At 44.5% G+C, this 24868-nt stretch overlaps 1 protein-coding gene across 1 annotated transcript in view; it reads right to left on the bottom strand.

Moving 5' to 3' along the window:
• Nucleotides 1-24868, bottom strand: part of LOC122554086 (putative voltage-dependent R-type calcium channel subunit alpha-1E) — a 1472327-nt gene that overhangs the window by 902331 nt on the left and 545128 nt on the right. Inside the window, exons 13-15 of the mRNA XM_087990243.1 lie at nucleotides 15297-15509; nucleotides 12729-12841; nucleotides 4287-4399 (exon numbers count right to left, since the gene is read on the bottom strand). Of these exons, the coding sequence (XP_087846369.1) occupies nucleotides 4287-4399; nucleotides 12729-12841; nucleotides 15297-15509 (439 nt within the window). The remainder of the gene's footprint in view (nucleotides 1-4286; nucleotides 4400-12728; nucleotides 12842-15296; nucleotides 15510-24868) is intronic.

The raw sequence follows: 24868 nt of genomic DNA, 5'->3' as shown, positions 1-24868 counted from the left end.
GAACTGGAGCTGGAGCTGAAGATGGATGAAGTTCGGATCATTCGGGAGGGGGAGGGGGTTACTGAGAGGAGTTACAGGGAGGTAGTCACACCTCAGGGGCAAGAAAGATGCAGATGGGGTACTATCAGGTGACAGAAAGGGAACTGGCAGGCAGTGCAGGGATCCCCTGTGGCCATTCCCTTCAATAACAAGTATACCGTTTTGGATACTGCTGGGGGGGGGGGGGGGGGGGGGGGGGGTGTGGAGCGACTTACCAGGTGTAAGCATTGGAGTACAGACCTGTGGCACAGAGTCTTTCCCTGTTGCTGAGAAGGGTGGGGGGAAGAGGAGCAGAGCATTAGTCATTAGGGGCTCCATAGTTAGGGGGACTGATAAAAGGTTCTGTGGGAACGAGAGAAAGAGACTCACGGTTGGTGTGTTGCCTCCCAGGTGGCAGGGTTCGTGATGTCTCTGATCATGTTTTTGGGATGCTGGAGGGGGAAGGGGAGTTGCCCCAAGTCGTGGATTTAAGGCAGGAGCTAGTGTGGAAGCTTAGAACTAGAACAAACAGAGCTGTTATCTCTGGTTCGTTGCCCGTGCCGCGCGCTATCGAGGTGAGAAGTAGGGAGAGAGAGGGGTCAAACACATGGCTACAGGGATGGTGCAGGAGAGAAGGATTCAGGTACCTGGGTAAGTCGGGCTCATTCTGGGGTAGGTGGGACTTATACAAATAGGATAGTCTGCACCTCAACCAGATGAGTACCAATATCCTGGGTGGGGAGGAGAGGAATTTGCTAATGCTCTTCGGTAGGGTTTAAACAAAATCAACAGGGGGATGGGAACCTAAATTGTAGTTCCAGTGTCCAGGAGGTTGTGAGGACTGAGCTCAGAAATCAAGTTTCCAGCTCGCAAGAGTTCACCAGCAAGCAGGAAAGTGTTTGAAGTGTGCCTACATCGACGCCTGGAGCATCCGGAATAAGGTGGGTGAACTTGCAGTGTGGGTTGGTAACTGGGACTTCAATGTTGTGGCTATTTCGGAGACATGGATAGAGCAGGGACAGGAATGGTTATTGCAGGTTCCAGGATTTAGATGTTTCAGTAAGATCAGGGAAGGTGGTAAAAGAGGGGGAGGTGTGGCATTGTTAGTCAAGGACAGTATGACGGTGACAGAAAGAACATTTGAGGAAGCGTTGACTGAGATAGTATGGGCTGAGGTTAGAAACAGGAAAGGAGAGGTCACCCTGTTGGAAGCTTTCAATCGCCTCCGAATATTTCCGGAGATGTAGAGGAAAGGATAGCAAAGATGATTCTGGATAGGAGCGAAAGTAATAGGGTAGTTGTAATGGGGGTCTTTAACTTTCCAAATACTGACTGGAAACGCTATATTTCGAGTACTTTACATGGTTCAGGTTTTGTCCAATGTTTGCAGGAGGGTTTCCTGACACAGTCTGTAGCAGGCCAACAAGGGGTGAGGCCACACCCTTTGTACCGGGTAATGAACCTGGTCAGGTGTTAGATTTGGAGGTAGGTGAGCACTTTGGTGATAGTGACCACAATTTGGTTATGTTTACTTTAGCAATGGAAAGGGATAGGTATATGCTGCAGGGCAAGAGTTATAGCTGGGGGAAAGGCAATTATGATGCGATTAGGCATGATTTAGGATGCATAGGATGGGGAAAGAAACTGCAGTTAGATTGGTTTCACTGGTTAGCGCAACATCAAGAGCCGAAAGGCCTGCATTGCGCTGGAATGTTCTGCTAAGCACCTTACCATTAGTCCAGTACTTTTTATTCCTGTTGCTCCTTCCAAAGTGAATCACCTCACACTTTTCTCCATTAAACTCTATTTGCCACATCTCAGCCCAGCTCTGCAGCTTATCGAAGTCCCTTTGTAACCTACAACATCCTTCTGCACGATCCACAATTCCACCGACCTTAGTGTCATTGGCAAATTTACGAAGTCATTCTTCTACTCCTTCGTCCAGGTCATTTATAAAAATGACAAACAGCGGTGGCCCCAAAACAGATCCTTGCAGTACACCACTAGTAACTGAACCACAGGATGAACATTTCCCATCAACCACCGCCTTCTGTATTCTTTCAGCTAGCCAATTTCTTATCCAAACCACTAAATCACCCTCAATCCCATGCCTCTGTATTTTGTGCAATAGCCTACCATGGGGAACCTTATCAAATGCCTTACTGAAATCCATATACACCGCATCAACCACTTTACCCTCATCCACCTGTTTGGTCACCTTCTCAACAAACTCAATAAGGTTTGTGAGGCACGACCTACCTTTTACAAAACCGTGTTGACTATCCCTAATCAATTTATTTCTTTGTAGATGATTATAACTCCTCCCTCTTATAATCCTTTCCAACACTTTGCCCACAACCGAAGTAAGGCTCACTGGTCTATAATTACCAGGGTTGTCTCTACTCCCCTTCTTGAACAAGGGGACAACATTTGCTATCCTCCAGCCTTCTGGCACTGTTCCTGTAGACAATGATGACATAAAGATCAAAGCCAAAGGCTCAGCAACCTCCTCCTTGGCTTCCCGAGGAATCCCAGGATAAATCCCTCCCTGGCTGCCTGGGGGACTTTGCTATTTTCACACTTTCCCGAATTGCTAACACCTCCCCCTTGTGAACCTCAATCCTGTCTCGTGCAGAAACCTGTATCTCAGTATTCTCCTCGACAACGTTGTCTTTTTCCACTGTGAATACTGATAACAAATATGCATTTAGCGCTTCCCCATCTCCTCTGACTCCACGCACAACTTCGCATTACTGTCTTCAATTGGCCCTAATCTTACTCTCGTCATTCTTTTATTTCTGACATTCCTATAGAAAGCTTTAGGGTTTTTCTTGATCCTTTCAGCCAATGATTTCTCATGTCTCCTTCTGGCTCTTCTTAGCTCTCTCTTTAGGTCTTTCCTGGCTAACTTGTAACTCTCAAGCACCATAACTGAGCCTTCACGTCTCATCCTAACATAAGCCTTCTTCTTCCTCCTCTTGACAAGAGATTCAACTTCTTTAGTAACCACTGCTCCCTCGCTTGACCACTTCCTCCCTGCCTGACAGGTACATACTTATCAAGGACATGCAGTAGCTGTTCCTTGAATAAGCTCCACATTTCAATTGTGCCCATCCCCTGCAGTTTCCTTCCCCATCTTATGCATCCTAAATCTTGCCTAATCGCACTGTAATTGCCTTTCCCCCAGCTGTAACCCTTGTCCAGTGGTATATACCTATCCCTTTCCATCGCTAAAGTGAACATAAGTGAATTGTGGTCACTATCACCAAAGTGCTCACCTACCTCCAAATCTAACACCTGGCCAGGTTCATTACCCAGTACCAAATCTGATGTGGCCTCGCCCCTTGTTGGCCTATCTACATATTGCATCAGGAAACCCTTTTGCACATTTGCTAGCGTAGATTAGCAGAGAGATCTCAGTGTCCGTGTACATAGATCCCTGAAAGATGCCACCCAAGTTTATAAGGTTGTTAAAAAGGTGTGTTAACTTTTATTGGCAGAGGGATTGAGTTTCGGAACTATGAGGTCATGCTGCAGCTGTACAAAGCTCTGGTGCGGCTACACTTGGAGTATTGCGTACAGTTCTGGTCACCGCAATATGGGAAGGATGTGGAAGCTTTGGAAAGGGTTCAGAGGAGATTCACTAAGATGTTGCCTGGTATGGAAGGAAGATCTTATGAGGGAAGGCTGAGGGAGCTGATGCTGTTTTCGTTAGAGAGAAGGTTGAGAGGTGATTTAATTGAGACATATAAGATAATCAGAGGGTTAGATAGGGTGGACAGTGAGAGCCTTTTTCCTCGGATGGTGATGGCTAGCACGAGGGGGCATAGCTTTAAATGGAGGGGTGATAGATTTAGGACAGGCGTCAGAGGTAGTTTCTTTACTCAGAGAGTAGTAGGGGCATGGAACGCACTGCCTGCAACAGTAGTAGACTCATCAACTTTAAGGGCATTTAAATGGTCATTGGATAGGCATATGGATGAAAATGGAATAGTGTAGGATAGATGGGCTTCAGATTGGTTCCACAGGTTGGCGCAACATCGAGGGCCAAAGGGCCTGTACTGTGCTGGAATGTTCTATATTCGAATGTAGTAAGAAGCTGGTACCAGTATTTGTGTGGGGAAACCAGTGAGGAACTGATTCCCGTGTCTGTGTGGGGAAATCAGGAAGAAACTGGTAAGAGTGTACTGGTGAAGTTGTGAGGAGGAGGAACAGTCAAAAACAATGTTTGGGGGTCTGATTGAGCCACTGTTCCGGTCCATACTCACTTTGTGACTTTAAATATCCTGAGAAGCCGCAGTGCTCGGAGTACGCTGATACCGAATGACGTCTCTGGGCGAATCATGGTCCAAACCACATCAAATATACTGCCGATAATCACCTGCCAAACACAGGATGGAATTAGACATACAGTCTGTGGTACAGTGCAGATTGTACAGTGATTTATAGACTCAAATAAGCTGAGATATTAGTCATACAAAGAAACTGGGATATTGGTCAGCGTACACACAGGGACTGGGACATGGAGAACAGAGTGTGATCCAAGCTGCAATAATCACAAAAGGTCCAATGTTCAATTGTTGCAGGGACCTGTAATTCCACACGCGCTTCAACAATAATGGTCTGATACAACGAAAAGTCTCACAATATCACCAGTGTCTCATACCAACCACAGACAGGAACACAATACATTAGGGAGCTGACACCAAAGCGCTAAAGCTGTCTGTTTATGGAGTAATACTGTTCACACAGTAGTACAAGATGCTGAAAAAAATCTCCATCTCCTCCACTGATCTTCAGCGTTACAGTTACCAGTCTTCAGCCAATTTGATTCATTCCGTGTGATATCAAGAAACAGATGGAGACACTACAAAGGCTATAGGTCCTGATAACATTCCAACAATAGTACTGAAGCTCTAGAACTTACAATTCCCTGAACCAAGCTATTCCAGTACAGTTACAACACTAGCAGCTATGTGACAATGTGGAAACATTGTCTAGGTATGTCCTTTCCATCAAAAGGAGGACAATTCCATCTCAGCCAATTACCGCTCTGTTAGGCTACCCTCAATCATCAGGAAAGTGGTGCAATGGGTCATCAACAGTTCTTTAAAGCAGCACCCGCTCAGGAATAACCTGCTCTGCGATGCCCAGTTTGGGTTCCACCAGGACTACTCAGTTCCTGACCTCATTATTGCCTTGGTTCAAACATGGACATATGAGCTGTATTCCAGAGATGAGGTGAGAGTGACAGCCCTTGATACCAAGGCTACTGTTGACTGAATGTGACATCAAGGAGCCCTCACAAAATTGGAGGCAATGGGTATCAGGGGGAAAACTCTCCGCTGGCTAGAGTCATACCTGGCACAAAGGAAGGTGATTGTGAATGTTGGAGGTCAGTCAGCCACTACCATCAGAAACCAGAGCTGGTCGCCGTGTACCTCCAGAGCTCTGACACCAGTGAGTCACAGTGTACTACAGATAACTGATAGAAGAGCTAGTCATACTTCAGTACATGGATCTGACCCCAGAGCCAGCCAGAACATACCATTGGGATCTGATGGGAAAAGCATCAGATCCCTATAGTATTAACAGGGTGTGATAACAGACAGGGTAAAAACAATGACTGCAGATGCTGGACACCAGATTCTGGATCAGTGGTGCTGGAAGAGCACAGCAATTCAGGCAGCATCCGAGGAGCTTCGAAATCGACGTTTCGGGCAAAAGCCCTTCATCAGGAATAAAGGCAGAGAGCCTGAAGCGTGGAGAGATAAGCTAGAGGAGGGTGGGGGTGGGGAGAAAGTAGCATAGAGTACAATAGGTGAGTGGGGGAGGGGATGAAGGTGATAGGTCAGGGAGGAGGGTGGAGTGGATAGGTGGAAAAGGAGCTGGGCAGGTAGGACAAGTCCGGACAAGTCATGGGGACAGTGTTGACCTGGAAGTTTGAAACTAGGATGAGGTGGGGGAAGGGGAAATGAGGAAACTGTTGAAGTCCACATTGATGCCCTGGGGTTGAAGTGTTCCGAGGCGGAAGATGAGGTGTTCTTCCTCCAGGCGTCTGGTGGTGAGGGAGCGGCGGTGAAGGAGGCCCAGGACCTCCATGTCCTCGGCAGAGTGGGAGGGGGGAGTTGAAATGTTGGGCCACAGGGCGGTGGGGTTGATTGGTGACAGTTCCTGCAGTGGCAGGGGAAGGCGCCAGGATGGGAGGGTGGGTTGTAGGGGGGCGTGGACCTGACCAGGTAGTCACGGAGGAACGGTCTTTGCGGAAGGCGGAGAGGGGTGGGGAGGGAAATATATTCCTGGTGGTGGGGTCTGTTGGAGGTGGCGGAAATGTCGGCGGATGATTTGGTTTATGCGAAGGTTGGTAGGGTGGAAGGTGAGCACCAGGGGCGTTCTGTCCTTGATAACAGACAGTCACAGAATAATACTGGCAGTTTGACTGCGGGCTAACATTAAAACATAGGTCTGAGTTAAAACCAAAAGCTGGTGAAGAAATAGCTGCACCTTTAATAAAGCAAGTTACTGTAGCTCATTGAGAATTGTGTTTACACAATAGCTTTGTTCAAGCAGTGTGGGAGGAGAAATAAGACACCATGGCACTGGGTGTGTGCGCAAAGTGAGATTCAGCCAGCAACAGGTTGCTGACTGGCTTATACAGTTGGGACCAGTTGTGGATGCTAGAGATCATTAGCCTAGCTTCATGTGTGTGCTTGGATCCTGGGCAGTTGGTGTGTGTGAAGGATGTATGGGCAGAAGGTCTCTAGACTGGAAGATGCATGGTCTGTTTTTAATCTCTGAAAAGTAACATAAGCCTTGAAGCTGTCAGTTATTCTTTCCTGCTATTTGATATCAGATGCTGCCTCGAACCGGTGACTCTGAACCATTTATATGTAAACTTTCTGATCCTCAGCAAAGAGGAGAGGATCTGGAGGAGAGGAGATTAAAGAAGAGGAAGCCTCGGGAAAAAAGAAAATTAAAGGGTGGCACGGTGGCTCAGTGGTTAGCACTGCTGCCTCACAGCGCCAAGGACCCCAGTGAGATTCCAGCCTCGGGCGACTGTCTGTGTGGAGTTTGCACATTCTCTCTGTATCTGCGTGGGTTCCCTCCCACAGTCCAAAGATGTGCAGGTCAGGTGAATTGGCCATGCTAAATTGCCCATAGTGTTCAGGGAAGTGTAGATTAGGTGCGTTTGACTAGGGTAAATGTAGAGTATTGGGTAGGGGAATGGGTTTGGGTGGGCTACTCTTCAGAGTCGGTGTGGATTAATAGAGTCATAGAGATGTACAGCACAGAAACAGACCCTTCAGTCCAACTCATCCATGCTGACCAGATATCCCAACCCAATCTAGTCCCACTTGCCAGCATCTGGCCCATATCCCTCCAAACCCTTCCTATTCATATACCCATCCAGATGTCTTTTAAATGTTGCAATTGTACCAGCCTCCACCACTTTCCCCAGTAGCTCATTCCATACACGTACGACCCTCTGTGTGAAAAAGTTGCCATTTGGACTTTTTTTATATCTTTCTCCTCTCACCCTAAACCTATGCTCTCTAGTTCTGGACTCCCCCACCCCAGGGAACAGACTTTGTCTATTCACCCTAACCATGCCCTTCCTGATTTTATAAACCTCTATAAGGTCACCTCTCAGCCTCCGACACTCCAGGGAAAACAGCCCCAGCCTGTTCAGCCTCTCCCTATAGCTCAAATCCTCCAACCCTGGCAACCTCCTTGTAAATCTTTTCTGAACCCTTTCAAGTTTCACAACATCTTTCCGATAGGAAGGAGACCAGAATTGTACGCAATATTCCAATAGTGGCCTAACCAATGTCCTGTACAGCTGCAACATGACCTCCCAACTCCTGTACTCAATACTCTGACCAATAAAGGAAAGCATACCAAATGCCACCTTCACTATCCTATCTACCTGCGACTCCACTTTCAAGGAGATATGAACCTGCACTCCAAAGTCTCTTTGCTCAGCAACACTCCATAAGACCATAAGACATAGGAGCAGAAGTAAGGCCATTCGGCCCATCTAGTCCACTCCACCATTCAAACATGACTGATGGGCATTTCAACTCCACTTACCCGCATTCTCCCCGTAGCCCTTAATTCCTTGTGACATCAAGAATTTATCAATCTCTGCCTTAAACCTCTCCCTAGGACCTTACCAATAAGGTGTATAAGTCCTACTCTGATTTTCTTTCCCAAAATGTAGCATCTTGCATTTATCTAAATTAAACTCCATCTGCCACTTCTCAGCCCATTGGCCCATCTGATCAAGGTAACATTATAATCCAAGGTAACCCTCTTCGCTGTCCACCACACCTCCAATTTTTGTGTCATCTGCAAACTTACTAACTGTACCTCTTAAGCTCACATCCAAATCATTTATATAAATGACGGAAAGTAGTGGACCCAGCACCGATCCTTGTGGCACTCCACTGGTCACAGGCCTCCAGTCTGAAAAACAACCCTCCACCACCACTCTCTGTCTTCTACCTTTGAGCCAGTTCTGTATCCAAATGGCTAGTTCTCCCTGTATTCCATGAGATCTAACCTTGCTAATCAGTCTCCCATGGGGAACCTTGTCGAACGCCTTACTGATGTCCATATAGATCACGTCAACCGCTCTGCCCTCATCAATCCTCTTTGTTACTTCTTCAAAGAACTCAATCAAGTTTGTGAGACATGATTTCCCATGCACAAAGTCATGCTGACTATCCCTAATCAGTCCTTGCCTTTCCAAATACATGTAAGCCTGTCCCTCAGGATTCCCTCCAACAACTTGCCCACTATCGACATCAGGCTCACCGGTCTATAGTTCCCTGGCTTGTCCCTACCACCCTTCTTAAACAGTGGCACCACGTTAGCCAACCTCCAGTCTTCTGGCACCTTACCTGTGACTATCGATCATACAAATATCTTAGCAGGAGGCCCAGTAATCACTTCCCTAGCTTCCCACAGAGTTCTAGGGTACACCTGATCAGGTCCTGGGGATTTATCCACCTTTATGCATTTCAAGACATCCAGCAATTCCTCCTCTGTAATATACACATTTTTCAAGATGTCACCCTCTATTTCCCTACATTCTATACCTTCCATGTCCTTTTCCACAGTAAATACTGATGCAAAATACTCGTTTAGTATCTCCTACATCTCTTGCGGCTCCGCACAAAGGCCGCCTTGCTGATCTTTGAGGGGCCCTATTCTCTCCCTAGTTATACTTTTATCCTTAATGTATTTGTAAAACCCTTTGGATTCTCCTTAACAGTATTTGCAAAAGCTATCTCATGTCCCCTTTTTGCCCTCCTGATTTCCCTCTTAAGTATGCTCCTACTGCCTTTATACTCTTCTAAGGATTCACTCGATCTATCCTGACATATGCTTCCTTCTTTTTCTTAACCAAACTCTCAATTTCTTTAGTCATCCAGTATTCCCTATACCTACCAGCCTTTCCTTTCACCCTGACAGGAATATACTGTCTCTGGATTCTTGTTATCTCATTTCTGAAGGCTTCCCATTTTCCAGCCGTCCCTTTCCCTGCGAACATCTGCCCCCAATCAGCTTTTGAAAGTTCTTGCCTAAAACCATCCAAATTGTCCATTCTCCAATTTAGAATTTCAACTTTTAGATCTGGTCTATCCTTTTCCATAACTATTTTAAAACGAATAGAATTATGGTGGCTAGCTCCAAAGTGCTCCCCCACTGACACCTCAGTCACCTTAACACTATGGCATTCCCAGTCTATGTTTGAAAAGTTTAAATCCCCTACCATAACCACCCTATTATTCTTACAGATAACTAAGATCTGCTTACAAATTTGTTTCTCAATTTCCCTCTAACTCTTCGGGGGTCTGTAATACAATCCTAATAAGGTGATCATCCCTTTCTTATTTCTCAGTTCCACCCAAACAACTTCCCTGGATGTATTTCCGGGAATATCCTCCCTCAGCACAGCTGTAATGCTATCTCTTATCAAAAATGCTACTCCCCCTCCTCTCTTGCCTCCCTTTCTATCCTTCCTGTAGTATTTGTATCCTGGAACATTAAGCTGCCAGTCCTGTCCAACCCTTAGCCATGTTACTGCAATTGCTATGATATCCCAGTCCCATGTTCCTAACCATGCCTTGAGTTCATCTGCCTTCCCTGTTCGGCCCCTTGCACTGAAATAAGTGCACTTTCGTTTATCAATCCTACCTTGTCCCTGCCTGCCCGGACTGTTTGACTCACTCCTTTTCCCAACTGTGCCAGTATTAGATTGATCCTTCACTATCTCTCTGGGTCCCACTCCCCCACCTTACTAGTTTAAATCCTCCTGAGCAGCTCTAGCAAATTTCTCTGCCAGTATATTAGACCCTTTCCAATTTAAGTGCAATCTGTCCTTCTTGTACAGGTCACTTCTACTCCAGAAGAGATTCCAATGTCCAAAAATGTGAATCCTTCTCCCAAACACCAGCTCCTCAACCATGCATTCATCCTGCTCCTCAGATGCTGCCTGACCTGCTGTGTTTTTCCAGCACCACTCTAACCTAGACTCTGATTTCCAGCATCTGCAGTCCTTACTTTTGCCATGCATTCATCTGCTCTATCCTCCTATTCCTACCCTCATGAGCTCGTAGCACCGGGAGTAATCCAGATATTATTAATCTCGAGGACCTCCTTTTTAAATTCCTCCGAAATGTCTATATTCTCCCTTCAGAGTCTCAACTTCTTCCTTTCCTATGTCGTTGGTTCCAATGTGTACAATGACCTCTTGCTGACCCCTCTCCCCCGTGAGAACATTCTGCACCCTCTCTGAGATATCCTTGATCTTGACACCAGGGAGGCAACACACCATTCTGATTGTTCACTGCTGGCCACAGAAACATCAGTCAGTGCCTCGGATTAGAGAGTCCCCTAACACAATCAATCTCCTGGAACCCAACGTACCGCTCAACGCCAGAAACTTTGGCTGTTTGTGCTACATTCCCCTGAGAATCCATTAGCCCCTACAATTTCATACTTGTTTGAAATGGGGATGGATGGCCACAGAAGACTCACTCCTGTTTGACTCACTCCTTTTCCCAACTGTGCCAGTATCAGATTGATCCTTCACTATCTCTCTGGGTCCCACTCCCCCACCTTACTAGTTTAAATCCTCCTGAGCAGCTCTCGTAAATCTCCCTGCCAGTATATTAGACCCTTTCAAATTTAAGTGCAATCTGTCCTTCTTGTACAGGTCACTTCTACTCCAGAAGAGATTAGATTAGATTAGATTAGATTACAGTGTGGAAACAGGCCCTTCGGCCCAACAAGTCCACACCGCCCCGCCGAAGCGAAACCCACCCATACCCCTACATTTACCCCTTACCTAACACTACGGACAATTTAGCATGGCCAATTCACCTGACCCTGCACATCTTTGGACTGTGGGAGGAAACCGGAGCACCCGGAGGAAACCCACGCAGACACGGGGAGAATGTGCAAACTCCACACAGTCAGTCGCCTGAGGCGGGAATTGAACCCTGGTCTCTGGCGCTGTGAGGCAGCAGTGCTAACCACTGATTCCAATGATCCAACTACCTCTCTCACCTTTCCTGGAGTTAACCCATCTATGTGATTGTATCTGTGACTTTTCTCCCTTCCTGTAATTGCTAACCATCACACCCTTGTATTGCTTTTGAAAATTCCTTATTGCCTCTAACTGTCTCTCCAACAGATCTGTTCGATCTGATAAGATTTGCAACCAATGGCATTTATGGCAGATATAATCCTCAGTAACCCGTAAACTCTCCCTGAACTCTCACATCCGACAAAGAAGAGCATATCACTCTTCTTTGGGCTATTTTTGCTTCTTCCAATCTGTAGACCCAGAAAATAGCCCCGTCTTCTTCCTCTACAAAAACTGCCCCAGGCTAACGTAATACTTATGGCTTATATTTTTCAGTTTAATCAAGAGACATATCTCAATAAAAACATATAATCAAGACAGAACCCTCTCTACTCACTACTGCAGACTTACTAGGCTCCAAAGGCACACTTAAAACTATTCACTTATCTGTCTCTGTGTTGTGATCTCTCCCAAACAGGTTCCTCCAAGATCAGATGTGAATTTCACTGTGTGTGGATTTTGCCAGACGCATTCAGATGTTCAGCAATACATGAATTCAACAGCAAAGGCAGTAACTGTGCAGGTTCACTGCTCTGTCAGTTAGCAGTGTGAGTTTCTTTCTCTCTCTCTCTCCTGCACAGACCATGTGCTGCCTTTGTTTGTTCCTCTTCCTGTTAAAAGTGCCATTGTTTCAACTTTTTTTCCTCCGAAGTTCCAAAAAAACGTTTCGGCCCAAGTGCCTGTTTCCACATTGGAGGGAATCTATGAAATTCTATAAAGTTGATGGACGAGTGCAACTGAAATTATACCCCAATATTTCTCTGTTCACCCTGAACACTATTTGTCACAGTCAGTGACAATGTACTACAGGGGCCTGATACCATAGCCAGTCACCAGATTTGACAGGCGTCTGTAAATACAGGCAGTCACACTGCCCTTAGGGAGCTCGTACCACAGCCACTTACACTGTATTATGAACATCGCACAACACAGCCAGTCACACTGTACTACAGAGGCCTGATACAAGTCCCAATCACAGTTTACTACAGAGGCCTAATTTAAGGCCAAGTACTGCAAGATATCTCGTTGAGAAGAAGGATAATGATGGACTCACCCCACAGTCAAAGCAATTGAAGGAGGAGTGAAAGTATAGTCGCAGTCCACAGCCGTACATCTTTAGAAACATCTCGGAGAGAAAAAGTCCCAGAAAGGTGAACTCCGCATAATCTGAGAAAATGAAATATCTGGGTTAGAAAGGCGTTTGATAAGGATCCCCATGGTAGGCTCATTCAGAAAGTAAGGAGACAAGGGACACAGGGAATGTTTGCTGCCTGGATCCAGAATTGGCCGGCTCAAAGAAGACTGAGGGTGGAAGTAGATGGAAATTGTTCAGCCTAGAATTCGGTGACCAGTGGTGTTCCCCAGGGATCCGTTCTGGGACCTCTGCTCTTTGTGAATTTTACAAATAACTTGGATGAGGAAGTGGTAGGGTGGGCTAGTACGTTTGCCGATGACAGAAAGGTTGGTGGAGTTGTGAATAGCGTGACAGACTAGTTGTGGTTAGTGTTGTCGGTTACAGTGGGACATTGATAGGACGCAGAACTAGGCTGAGAAGTGGCAGATGAAGTTCAACCTGGAAAAGTGTGAACCTCCATTTCTTGACATTTTAAACTTCTCTGTGCCATTTTTTTTAGATTAGATTACTTACAGTGTGGAAACAAGCCCTTCGGCCCAACAAGTCCACACTGCCCCGCCGAAGCGCAACCCACCCATACCCCTACATTTACCCCTTACCTAACACTACGGGCAATTTAGCATGGCCAATTCACCTAATCCTGCACATCTTTGGACTGTGGGAGGAAACCGGAGCACCCGGAGGAAACCCACGCAGACACGGGGAGAATGTGCAAACTCCACACAGTCAGTCGCCTGAGGCGGGAATTGAACCCGGGTCTCTGGCGCTGTGAGGCAGCAGTGCTAACCACTGTGCCACCGTGCCAACTTTGTGTGAAAATCAGTCCAGAATCCACTCTTGAAGCACATGACTCTAATACATAGTGCAAGTCCCCTGTCCCCAACTATTTAAATAATTTGTTTCCATCTATGCTATCAGTTCCCTGAACATCCTGGAAACTTATCAAATCTCCCCTCAGTCTTTACGATTCCGAGGAAGACAACATGAACAAACTCTATCCACCTAGCATTCTTGTAAGTTTACGGTGAACTCCTTCCAAGGTCAAAACCTCCAGGCTGTGTGGTGGTGTCCAGAGTTGTTTCAGCCAAAGTCTTGTACAGTCAAAATAGATCTTCCATGTCCCTTCTTTACGGTTCTTATGAAAAAAAAAGCCTGCATTTATTAGCCTTCCGTTTAACTGTTTATTGGAGCTGCTCATGAGCTTCTGATAAAATACATACTGAGACAATCCCCCCAAGCATCTGCCCAACCTCAGCTGACCCTATTCTTTCCAGCCTTTCTGCACTTGGAGATCTCCCCATCCACCAATATCTGTTTGTAGTCTACACTGCTACCAATGCCATCCATCTGTGCAAGTTGGAAACATTTTGATGGCTCTACATGCTAGCATTTGGGGTGTTGACAAATATAGGGAGCAAAAGGTAAAAACAATGACTGCAGATGCTGGAAACCAGATTCTGGATCAGTGGTGCTGGAAGAGCACAGCAATTCAGGCAGCATCCGAGGAGCAGCGAAATCAACGTTTCGGGCAAAAGCCCTTCATCAGGAATAAAGGCAGAGAGCCTGAAGCGTGGAGAGATAAGCTAGAGGAGGGTGGGGGTGGGGAGAGAGTGGCATAGAGTACAATAGGTCAGTGGGGAAGGAGATGAAGGTGATAGGTCAGGGAGGAGAGGGTGGAGTGGATAGGTGGAAAAGGAGCTGGGCAGGTATGGCCCCATCAGGGATCACTAATCGCAGTCTTGACCAATATCTATACACCATCCCAACTCTGTCTCTGGATGTTCAGCAACTTTCCGAATCTGGTTTCGGCTTTAGTGAGAGGTTTTACCAAATGTCCACATTACTTTCTTCTGTTGACAATACCCTGCCCATTACTTCCTGCCAGCTGTTCCATAACTTTGGGACGATGAGCTTGAAACTATTTGATTGGCTGGGAAGCGCTTTCGGATGTTCCCAGCTGGTGAACATGAGGTGAAAATGGCAACCTCTCACTGCACAGCCACAAGGGAACTGACTGGGGCTGAGACTGCATCGCGTAAAAGGCAATGACGACCCTGGGTCTGAGTGATCTTGTGGTCAGGTTTCAATACTGAGAGAAGCAGAGAGGAAATGTTGGAGAAAGTCTGTCCACACAGAGTAATCATCTGTGTTGACTCCCTGTTCTGGGGTGTGGGGACAAGATTGGGAAAGAAATGGCTAGTCATGGCATCATAATGTGTATCATACAACGAGTAGTGGGAGCATGCAATCCTGACTTCCAAAATAAAAAGAGCTGGCAGTCAATTACAACTTCCAAAATTGGAATGAACGGATTAGGAATGGAATATCAATGTATCTAGCCTTTGGTTGGAAATCCAATGTTGGTATTTCAGTCTGAAGTAGGCAGCTAATAACCACAAGGATAGGAAGGCTTGCCCTCATGGTCAGTGTTGGGGTGGCCTGGCCCTCTCCCCCAGGGACACTCTGAAACAGACACTTGGTACTCACAGAGGAAGTTGGTGAGCCATAAAGGCTGATCATAGTGGACAATAGCGACACACACTGTGTTGAGGGCCACTAGGCTCAGGACAATCCAGTAGAAGGCGTGGGACTTGACCATGTGACGGATGGAGATGCGCAGCATGCGCTCTTTCCGGCGGAAATAGGATGAGCCCTCCAGCAGCTTGGTGCTCTTGATGCTGGCCCTTGCTAAAGGTGAACCTGGAAAGAGTGACAAATCAGTCAACTTAGGTCCAAGCGAACAGACCACACCCATTGCAAAAAGCAAACTCAAAGGAAACTGTCTATAAGCTACGATAAACACTTTGGAAACAGCACAGGGCTGGAATTGGGTGCAAAGGGCCAGCATACACAGTGGCTGGCTGAATGGTCACCTTCAGTCTGCAACCTTATGATTAAATGATAAGGCATCACTGGAACTGACTGTCATTTCCAGGGTCGTCCAACATCCTGACAGCACTACAATGTTCTTGATCAGAAAATAGATTGGGATAATACGGATATCAGGATAATAATGGGACCTGGAAGGATGATACCTGGATAATAATGATACATGAACTAATAATGATTCCTGATCTAATAAGCATTATTATCCAGCTGCATGATCATGTTACCTGGTGTAATAATGAATCATAGGCAGTGACAATGCCTGGCTGATAATGATATCAGCATCACTATGATCACTGGAATAACATGACAAGTGGACTCATCAAGAAAGAGGATAATAATTTAACACCTGATTAATAATGATAGCTGAATAATACTGACATCTGGACTAACAATGAAATCTGGATAATAATGATAATAACAATATCTGTACTAATAATGAAAGCTGGATGATGATGTTAGCTGATGATGTACCCAGGCATGATAGTGATGATGATGATGATGTAGTACCCAGACATGATCGTGATGATGATGATGATGATGTAGTACCCAGGCATGATGGTGATGATGATGATGATGATGATGATGGAGCACCCAGACATGATGGTGATGATGATGTACCCTGGCATGATAGTGATGATGATGATGATGATGATGTAGTACCCAGACATGATGGTGATGATGATGATGTACCCAGGCATGATAGTGATGATGATGATGATGTAGTACCCAGACATGATAGTGATGATGATGAGGATGATGATGATGTAGTATCCAGACATGATGGTGATGATGATGATGTACCCAGGCATGATAGTGATGATGATGATGATGGAGCACCCAGACATGATGATGATGATGGTGTACCCAGACATGATGGTGATGATGATGTACCAGGCATGATAGTGATGATGATGTACCCAGGCATGATAGTGATGATGATGATAATGATGTAGTACCCTGACATGATAGTGATGATGATGTAGTACCCAGACATGATGGTGATGATGATGTACCCAGACATGATAGTGATGATGATGATGATGATGTAGTACCCAGACATGATAGTGATGATGATGTAGTACCCAGACATGATGGTGATGATGATGTACCCAGGCATGATAGTGATGATGATGATGATGATGTAGTACCCAGACATGATAGTGATGATGATGTAGTACCCAGACATGATGGTGATGATGATGTACCCAGGCATGATAGTGATGATGATGATGATGATGTAGTACCCAGACATGATAGTGATGATGATGATGATGTAGTACCCAGACATGATAGTGATGATGATGATGATGAGGATGATGATGATGTAGTACCCAGACATGATAGTGATGATGATGATGTAGTACCCAGACATGATGGTGATGATGATGATGTACCCAGACATGATAGTGATGATGATGATGTAGTACCCAGACATGATAGTGATGATGATGATGATGATGATGATGATGATGTAGTACCCAGACATGAGAGTGATGATGATGATGATGTAGTACCCAGACATGATAGTGATGATGATGATGATGATGGTGATGATGTAGTACCCAGACATGATAGTGATGATGATGATGATGTAGTACCCAGACATGATAGTGATGATGATGATGATGATGATGTAGTACCCAGACATGATTGTGATGATGATGATGATGATGATGATGATGATGATGATGATGATGTAGTACCCAGACATGATTGTGATGATGATGATGATGATGATGATGATGATGATGATGATGATGTAGCACCCAGACATGATGATGATGATGATGATGATGTAGTACCCAGACAATAAAGATACCTGGATAATAAAGATAAAAATGGAAAGAATGAAGAAAGCTGTACATCAGAAACAAAAATGGAAATTGCTGGAAAAGCTCAGCAGCATCTGTGGAGGAAAATCAGAGTTAATGTTTCAGATCGAGTGACGCCTCCTCAGAACTGTAGAATAGTTGTGGAACTCAAAATAGTGTGACCAGATAATAAAGATACCAAGACAATAATAATACCTAGACTAATAATGACAAAGGGATAATAATTATGCCTGGACTCATAATGATTCTTCATTATAACTAGATTCGTTACAGTGTGGAAACAGACCATTTGGCCCAACCAGTCCACACCAACCCTCTGAAGAGTAACCCACGTAGACCCATTTCCCTCTGACTAATGCACCTAACACTATGGGCAATTTAGCATGGCCACCTGACCTGCACATCTTTGGACTGTGGGAGGAAACTGGAGTACCTGGAGGAAACCCACGCAGACACGGGGAGAATGTGCAAACTCCACACAGACAGTCGCCTGAGGTTGGAATTGAACCTGGGACACTGGTGCTGTGAGGCAGCAGTGCTAACCACTAAGCCACTGGGCACCACCCCCCCCCCCCTTTTTTTTTAAATGATACCTGAATTAATAATGACACCTGGTTGAATAAGGAATCCTGGATTAATAATCACAAACAAAAACAGAGGTTACTGGAAAAGCTCAGCAGGTCTGGCAGCATCTGTGAAGAGAAATCAAAGTTAATGTTTCGGGTCTGGTGACCCTTCCTCAGAACTGATAGTAGCGAGGAAAATATTGATTCATATGCAGAGGATAGGGTAGGGAAGGGCGAAAGGAGTAAACATTAGGTGGGGATGGAACCCAAAGAGAGAGAAGTTAGACAGATGAAGGAATCAATAATGATCTGGTTGGGAGGGTGAATAGCTGTTAATGGAGACTGTCAGGCAGTGTGTATGGCGGACTGTGTGATAACAAGGCCAGGTGTGTCTGGTCGGGGACTGGGTCATGGGGGAGTTCAGGCCCTAAAATTATTGAAATCGATATTGAGTCCGGAGGGCTGCAGGGTCCCCAAGCAGAAAATGAGGAGTTGTTCTTCCAGCTTGTCCTGAGCTTCACTGGAGCACACTGCAGCAAGCCTGAACCAGAGGTGGTGGCAAGGGAACATGGTAGCCTGTTAAAGGGGCAGGCAACTGGAAGCTCAGGCTCTTTTTTGCAGGCAGAACGTAGAATGCAGTCGATTAGATTGTGAGAAGTGCAAGTAGAAATGCTGCTTCATCTGGAAGGTATGTTTGGGCACTCAGATACTGAGGAGGGAGGAGCTAAATGGGCAGGTGTTAATCCTTCTGCAGTTGCAGGGGAAGGCGACATGGGGCTTTGGAGGGGGGTTGGAAGTAAAAGAACAGTGGATGTCCCGGAGGGAATGGTCGCTACGGAAGGCAGACAAGGCAGGGGAGGGGAATATATGTTTGGTGGTGGCATCTCACTGGAGGGGGCAGAAATAGCAGCCGATGATCTGCTGGATGTGGATGCTAGTGGGATGGTAGGTGAGGACAAGAGGAACCCTCTCACTGTTGCAGGAGGAAAGAGAGGTGATGAGGGTGAAGTATGGGAGATGAGTCAGACCCTGTTGAGGACCAGGTCGACAACACTGCTGGGGAATCCTCAGTTGAGGAAGAAGGTGGCCAGTTCAGAGGCTCCCTTGTCGAAGATGGCCTCATTGGAACATTTGCGATGGATCAGAAGAATTGGGAGAATGGAATGGAGTCTTTACAGGAAACATAGTGTGAGCATATATAGTCCAAGTAGCTGTAGGACCCGGTGGGTTTATAGTGGATATTAGTGATCAGCTAATCCCGAGAAATGGAAACAGAGATGTCAAGAAAGGGAAGAGTGGAGTCAGAGATAGACCAGGTGAAAATGGACTAATAATGAAAGTGCTGAAAATGTGTTGCTGGAAAAGTGCAGCATCCAAGGAGCAGGAGAATCGACATTTCGGGCATGAGCCCTTCTTCAGGAAGGGCTGCCTGACCTGCTGCGCTTTTCCAGCAACGCATTTTCAGCTCTGATCTCCAGCATCTGCAGTCCTCACTTTCTCCTAATAATGAAAGTGGACTGATAATGATTCCTAGTTCCTGAAAGTGGCCACACAAAAAGATAGGGTGGTAATGAAGGTGTATGGCATGCTTGCCTTTATTGGTTGGGGCCAATAAATGTGATGCTGGAAAAGCACAGCTGGTCAGGCAGCATCCGAGGAGCAGGAGAGTCGACGTTTTGAACATAAGCTCTTCGTCAGGAATGAGGGGTGGCCCAAAGGGGCCGAGAGATAAATGGGAGGGGGATAGGGCGGGGATGGGGAAGGCAATAGGTAGGTGCAAGTGGGGGTGATAGGTCAGAGCAGAGGGTCGAGTGGATAGGTGGGTAGGAAGATGGATAGGTGGGACAGTTCAAGAGGGTGGTGTCGAATTAGAGGATTGGATCTGGGATAAGGTGGGGGAAGACGAGATAAGAAAACTGGTGAAATCAACATTGATTCCTTGTGGATGGAGGGTCCCGAAGTGGGAGATGAGGCGTTCTTCCTGTAGCTATCGAGTGGCTAGGATTTGGCGGTGGAGGAGGCCCAGGATTTGCCTTGGCAGAGTGGGAGGGGGAGTTGATGAAATCGGCCACAGGGCAGTGGGGTTGTTTAGTGCGTGTGTCCCAGAGATGTTCTCTGAAGTCTTCCGCAAGTTGGCGTCCTGTCTCCCCAATTTGGGGAGACCATATTGCGAGCAATTGTGAGGTGTTTGGAGGTGCAGGGTAATCTCTGCTGAATGTGGAAGGATCCTTTGGAGCCTTAGATGGAGGTGAGGTGGGGTGAGGTGAGGTGAGGGGGGAGGTGATGGCGCAGATTTTACACCTCTTGTGATGGCAAAGTAAGGTGCCGGGAATGGAGGGTGGATTGGTGGGTGGGTGTGGATCTAATGATGAAGTCGTGGAGGGAATGGTCTCTGTGGAATGCTGAAAGGGGTTTGGAGGGAAATATATATCTGATGGTACGGTCTGAATGTAGGTGGTGGAAATGGCAGGGGATGATGCGTTGTATCTGGAGGTTGGTAGGGTGGAATGTGAGGACCAGGAGTGTTCTGTCCTTGTTGTGATGGGAGAGATGGGGTTCAAGAGCGGGGGTATGGGAAGTGGAGGAGATGTGCTGGAGGGCATTGTAGACCATGTGGGAGGGGAGATTGCGGTCCTTGAAGTGGGAGGTCATCTGGATAATTATAGCTGGATATTAATGAGAGCTGGACAGTATTGGTAACTGGATAACAACAAAAGCTGGTTATTAATAATAACAATGCTATCTGGTTAATCACGATAGCTAGATAGTAATGATAGCTAAATATTATAGATATTTGGAGAATATTAATAGCTGGATAACAATGCAAGTGGGATATTCATGGAAGGTGGCTAACAAGAATAGCTAAATATTAATGAGAGCTGGATAGTAATGACTACTGGATAACATCGAGAGATAAATATTAATGAGAGCTGGATAGTAATGACTACTGGATAACAACGAGAGCTAAATATTAATGAGAGCTGGATAGTAATGACTACTGGATAACATTGAGAGATAAATATAAATGAGAGCTGGATAGTAATGACTACTGGATAACAACGAGAGCTAAATATTAATGAGAGCTAGATAGTAATGACTACTGGATAACAACGAGAGCTAAATATTAATGAGGGCTGGATAGTAATGACTACTGGATAACGACGAGAGCTAAATATTAATGAGAGCTGGATAGTAATGACTACTGGATAACATCGAGAGATAGATATTAATGAGAGCTGGATAGTAATGACAACTGGATAACAACGAGAGCTAAATATTAATGAGGGCTGGATAGTAATGACTACTGGTTAACAACGAGAGCTAAATATTAATGAGAGCTGGATAGTAATGACTACTGGATAACAACGAGAGCTAAATATTAATGAGAGCTGGATAGTAATGACTACTGGATAACAACGTGAGCTAAATATTAATGAGAGCTGGATAGTAATGACTACTGGATAACAACGAGAGCTAAATATTAATGAGGGCTAGATAGTAATGACAACTGGATAACAACGAGAGCTAAATATTAATGAGTGCTGGATAGTAATGACTACTGGATAACAACGAGAGCTAAATATTAATGAGGGCTGGATAGTAATGACTACTGGATAACAACGAGAGCTAAATATTAATGAGGGCTGGATAGTAATGACTACTGGATAACAACGAGAGCTAAATATTAATGAGGGCTGGATAGTAATGACTACTGGATAACAACGAGAGTTAAATATTAATGAGGGCTGGATAGTAATGACTACTGGATAACAACGAGAGCTGACTATTAATGAGGGCCGGATAGTCATGAATACTGGATAACAACGAGAGCTAAATATTAATGAGAGCTGGATAGTAATGACTACTGGATAACAACGAGAGCTAAATATTAATGAGGGCTGGATAGTAATGACTACTGGATAACAATGAGAGCTAAATATTCATGAGAGCTGGATAGTAATGACTAATGGATAACAACGAGAGCTAAATATTAATGAGAGCTGGATAGTAATGACTACTGGATAACAACGAGAGCTAAATATTAATGAGAGCTGGATAGTAATGACTACTGGATAACAACGAGAGCTAAATATTAATGAGAGCTGGATAGGAATGACTACTGGATAACAACGAGAGCTAAATATTAATGAGGGCTGGATAGTAATGACTACTGGATAACAACGAGAGCTAAATATTAATGAGGGCTGGATAGTAATGACTACTGGATAACAACGAGAGCTAAATATTAATGAGAGCTGGATAGAAATGACTACTGGATAACAACGAGAGCTAAATATTAATGAGAGCTGGATAGTAATGACTACTGGATAACAATGAGAGCTAAATATTAATGAGAGCTGGATAGTAATGACAACTGGATAACAACGATAGCTAAATATTAATGAGAGCTGGATAGTAATGACTACTGGATAACAACGAGAGCTAAATATTAATGAGGGCTGGATAGTAATGACTACTGGATAACAACGAGAGCTAAATATTAATGAGGGCTGGATAGTAATGACTACTGGATAACAACGAGAGCTAAATATTAATGACTACTGGATAACAACGAGAGCTAAATATTAATGAGAGCTGGATAGTAATGACTACTGGATAACAACGAGAGCTAAATATTAATGAGGGCTGGATAGTAATGAATACTGGATAACAACGAGAGCTAAATATTAATGAGAGCTGGATAGTAATGACTACTGGATAACAACGAGAGCTAAATATTAATGAGGGCTGGATAGTAATGACAACTGGATAACAACGAGAGCTAAATATTAATGAGTGCTGGATAGTAATGACTACTGGATAACAACGAGAGCTAAATATTAATGTGGGCTGGATAGTAATGACTACTGGATAACAACGAGAGCTAAATATTGATGAGAGCTGGATAGTAATGACTACTGGATAACAACGAGAGCTAAATATTAATGAGGGCTGGATAGTAATGACTATTCGATAACAACGAGAGCTAAATATTAATGAGAGCTGGATAGTAATGACTACTGGATATCAACGAGAGCTAAATATTAATGAGAGCTGGATAGTAATGACAACTGGATAACAACGAGAGCTAAATATTAATGAGTGCTGGATAGTAATGACTACTGGATAACAACGAGAGCTAAATATTAATGACTACTGGATAACAACGAGAGCTAAATATTAATGAGAGCTGGATAGTAATGACTACTGGATAACAACGAGAGCTAAATATTAATGAGGGCTGGATAGTAATGACTACTGGATATCAAATAGAGCTAAATATTAATGAGAGCTGGATAGTAATGACAACTGGATAACAACGAGAGCTAAATATTAATGAGTGCTGGATAGTAATGACTACTGGATAACAACGAGAGCTAAATATTAATGAGAGCTGGATAGTAATGACAACTGGATATCAACGAGAGCTAAATATTAATGAGGGCTGGATAGTAATGACTACTGGATAACAACGTGAGCTAAATATTAATGAGAGCTGGATAGTAATGACTACTGGATAACAACGAGAGCTAAATATTAATGAGTGCTGGAGAGTAATGACTACTGGATAACAACGAGAGCTAAATATTAATGAGAGCTGGATAGTAATGACTACTGGATAACAACGAGAGCTAAATATTAATGAGTGCTGGAGAGTAATGACTACTGGATAACAACGAGAGCTAAATATTAATGAGAGCTGGATAGTAATCACTATTGGATAACAACGAGAGCTAAATATTAATGAGAGCTGGATAGTAATGACTACTGGATAACAACGAGAGCTAAATATTAATGAGTGCTGGAGAGTAATGACTACTGGATAACAACGAGAGCTAAATATTAATGAGAGCTGGATAGTAATGACTACTGGATAACAACGAGAGCTAAATATTAATGAGAGCTGGATAGTAATGACTACTGGATAACAACGAGAGCTAAATATTAATGAGAGCTGGATAGTAATGACTACTGGATAACAACGAGAGCTAAATATTAATGAGGGCTGGATAGTAACGACTACTGGATAACAACGAGAGCTAAATATTAATGAGAGCTGGATAGTAATGACTACTGGATAACAACGAGAGCTAAATATTAATGAGAGCTGGATAGTAATGACTACTGGATAACAACGAGAGCTAAATATTAAAGAGAGCTGGATAGTAATGACTACTGGATATCAACGAGAGCGAAATATTGATGAGAGCTGGATAGTAATGACAACTGGATAACAACGAGAGCTAAATATTAATGAGTGCTGGATAGTAATGACTACTGGATAACAACGAGAGCTAAATATTAATGAGAGCTGGACAGTAATGACTACTGGATAACAACGAGAGCTAAATATTAATGAGAGCTGGATCGTAATGACTTCTGGATAACAACGAGAGCTAAATATTAATGAGCGCTGGATACTAATGACGACTGGATAACAACGAGAGCTAAATATTAATGAGGGCTGGATAGTAATGACTACTGGATAACAACGAGAGCTAAATATTAATGAGAGCTGGATAGTAATGACTACTGCATAAAAACGAGAGCTAAATATTAATGAGGGCTGGATAGTAATGACTACTGGATAACAACGAGAGCTAAATATTAATGAGAGCTGGATAGTAATGACTTCTGGATAACAACGAGAGCTAAGTATTAAAGAGAGCTGGATAGTAATGAATACTGGATAACAACGAGAGCTAAATATTAATGAGAGCTGGATAGTAATGACTACTGGATATCAACGAGAGCTAAATATTAATGAGAG

The sequence above is a fragment of the Chiloscyllium plagiosum genome, unplaced genomic scaffold, assembly GCF_037043375.1.
Source record: "Chiloscyllium plagiosum isolate Xiang-an unplaced genomic scaffold, Cpla_swu_hap1 HiC_scaffold_9, whole genome shotgun sequence".
NCBI lineage: Eukaryota > Metazoa > Chordata > Chondrichthyes > Orectolobiformes > Hemiscylliidae > Chiloscyllium > Chiloscyllium plagiosum.
This window is presented reverse-complemented; position numbering and strand designations above follow the sequence as displayed.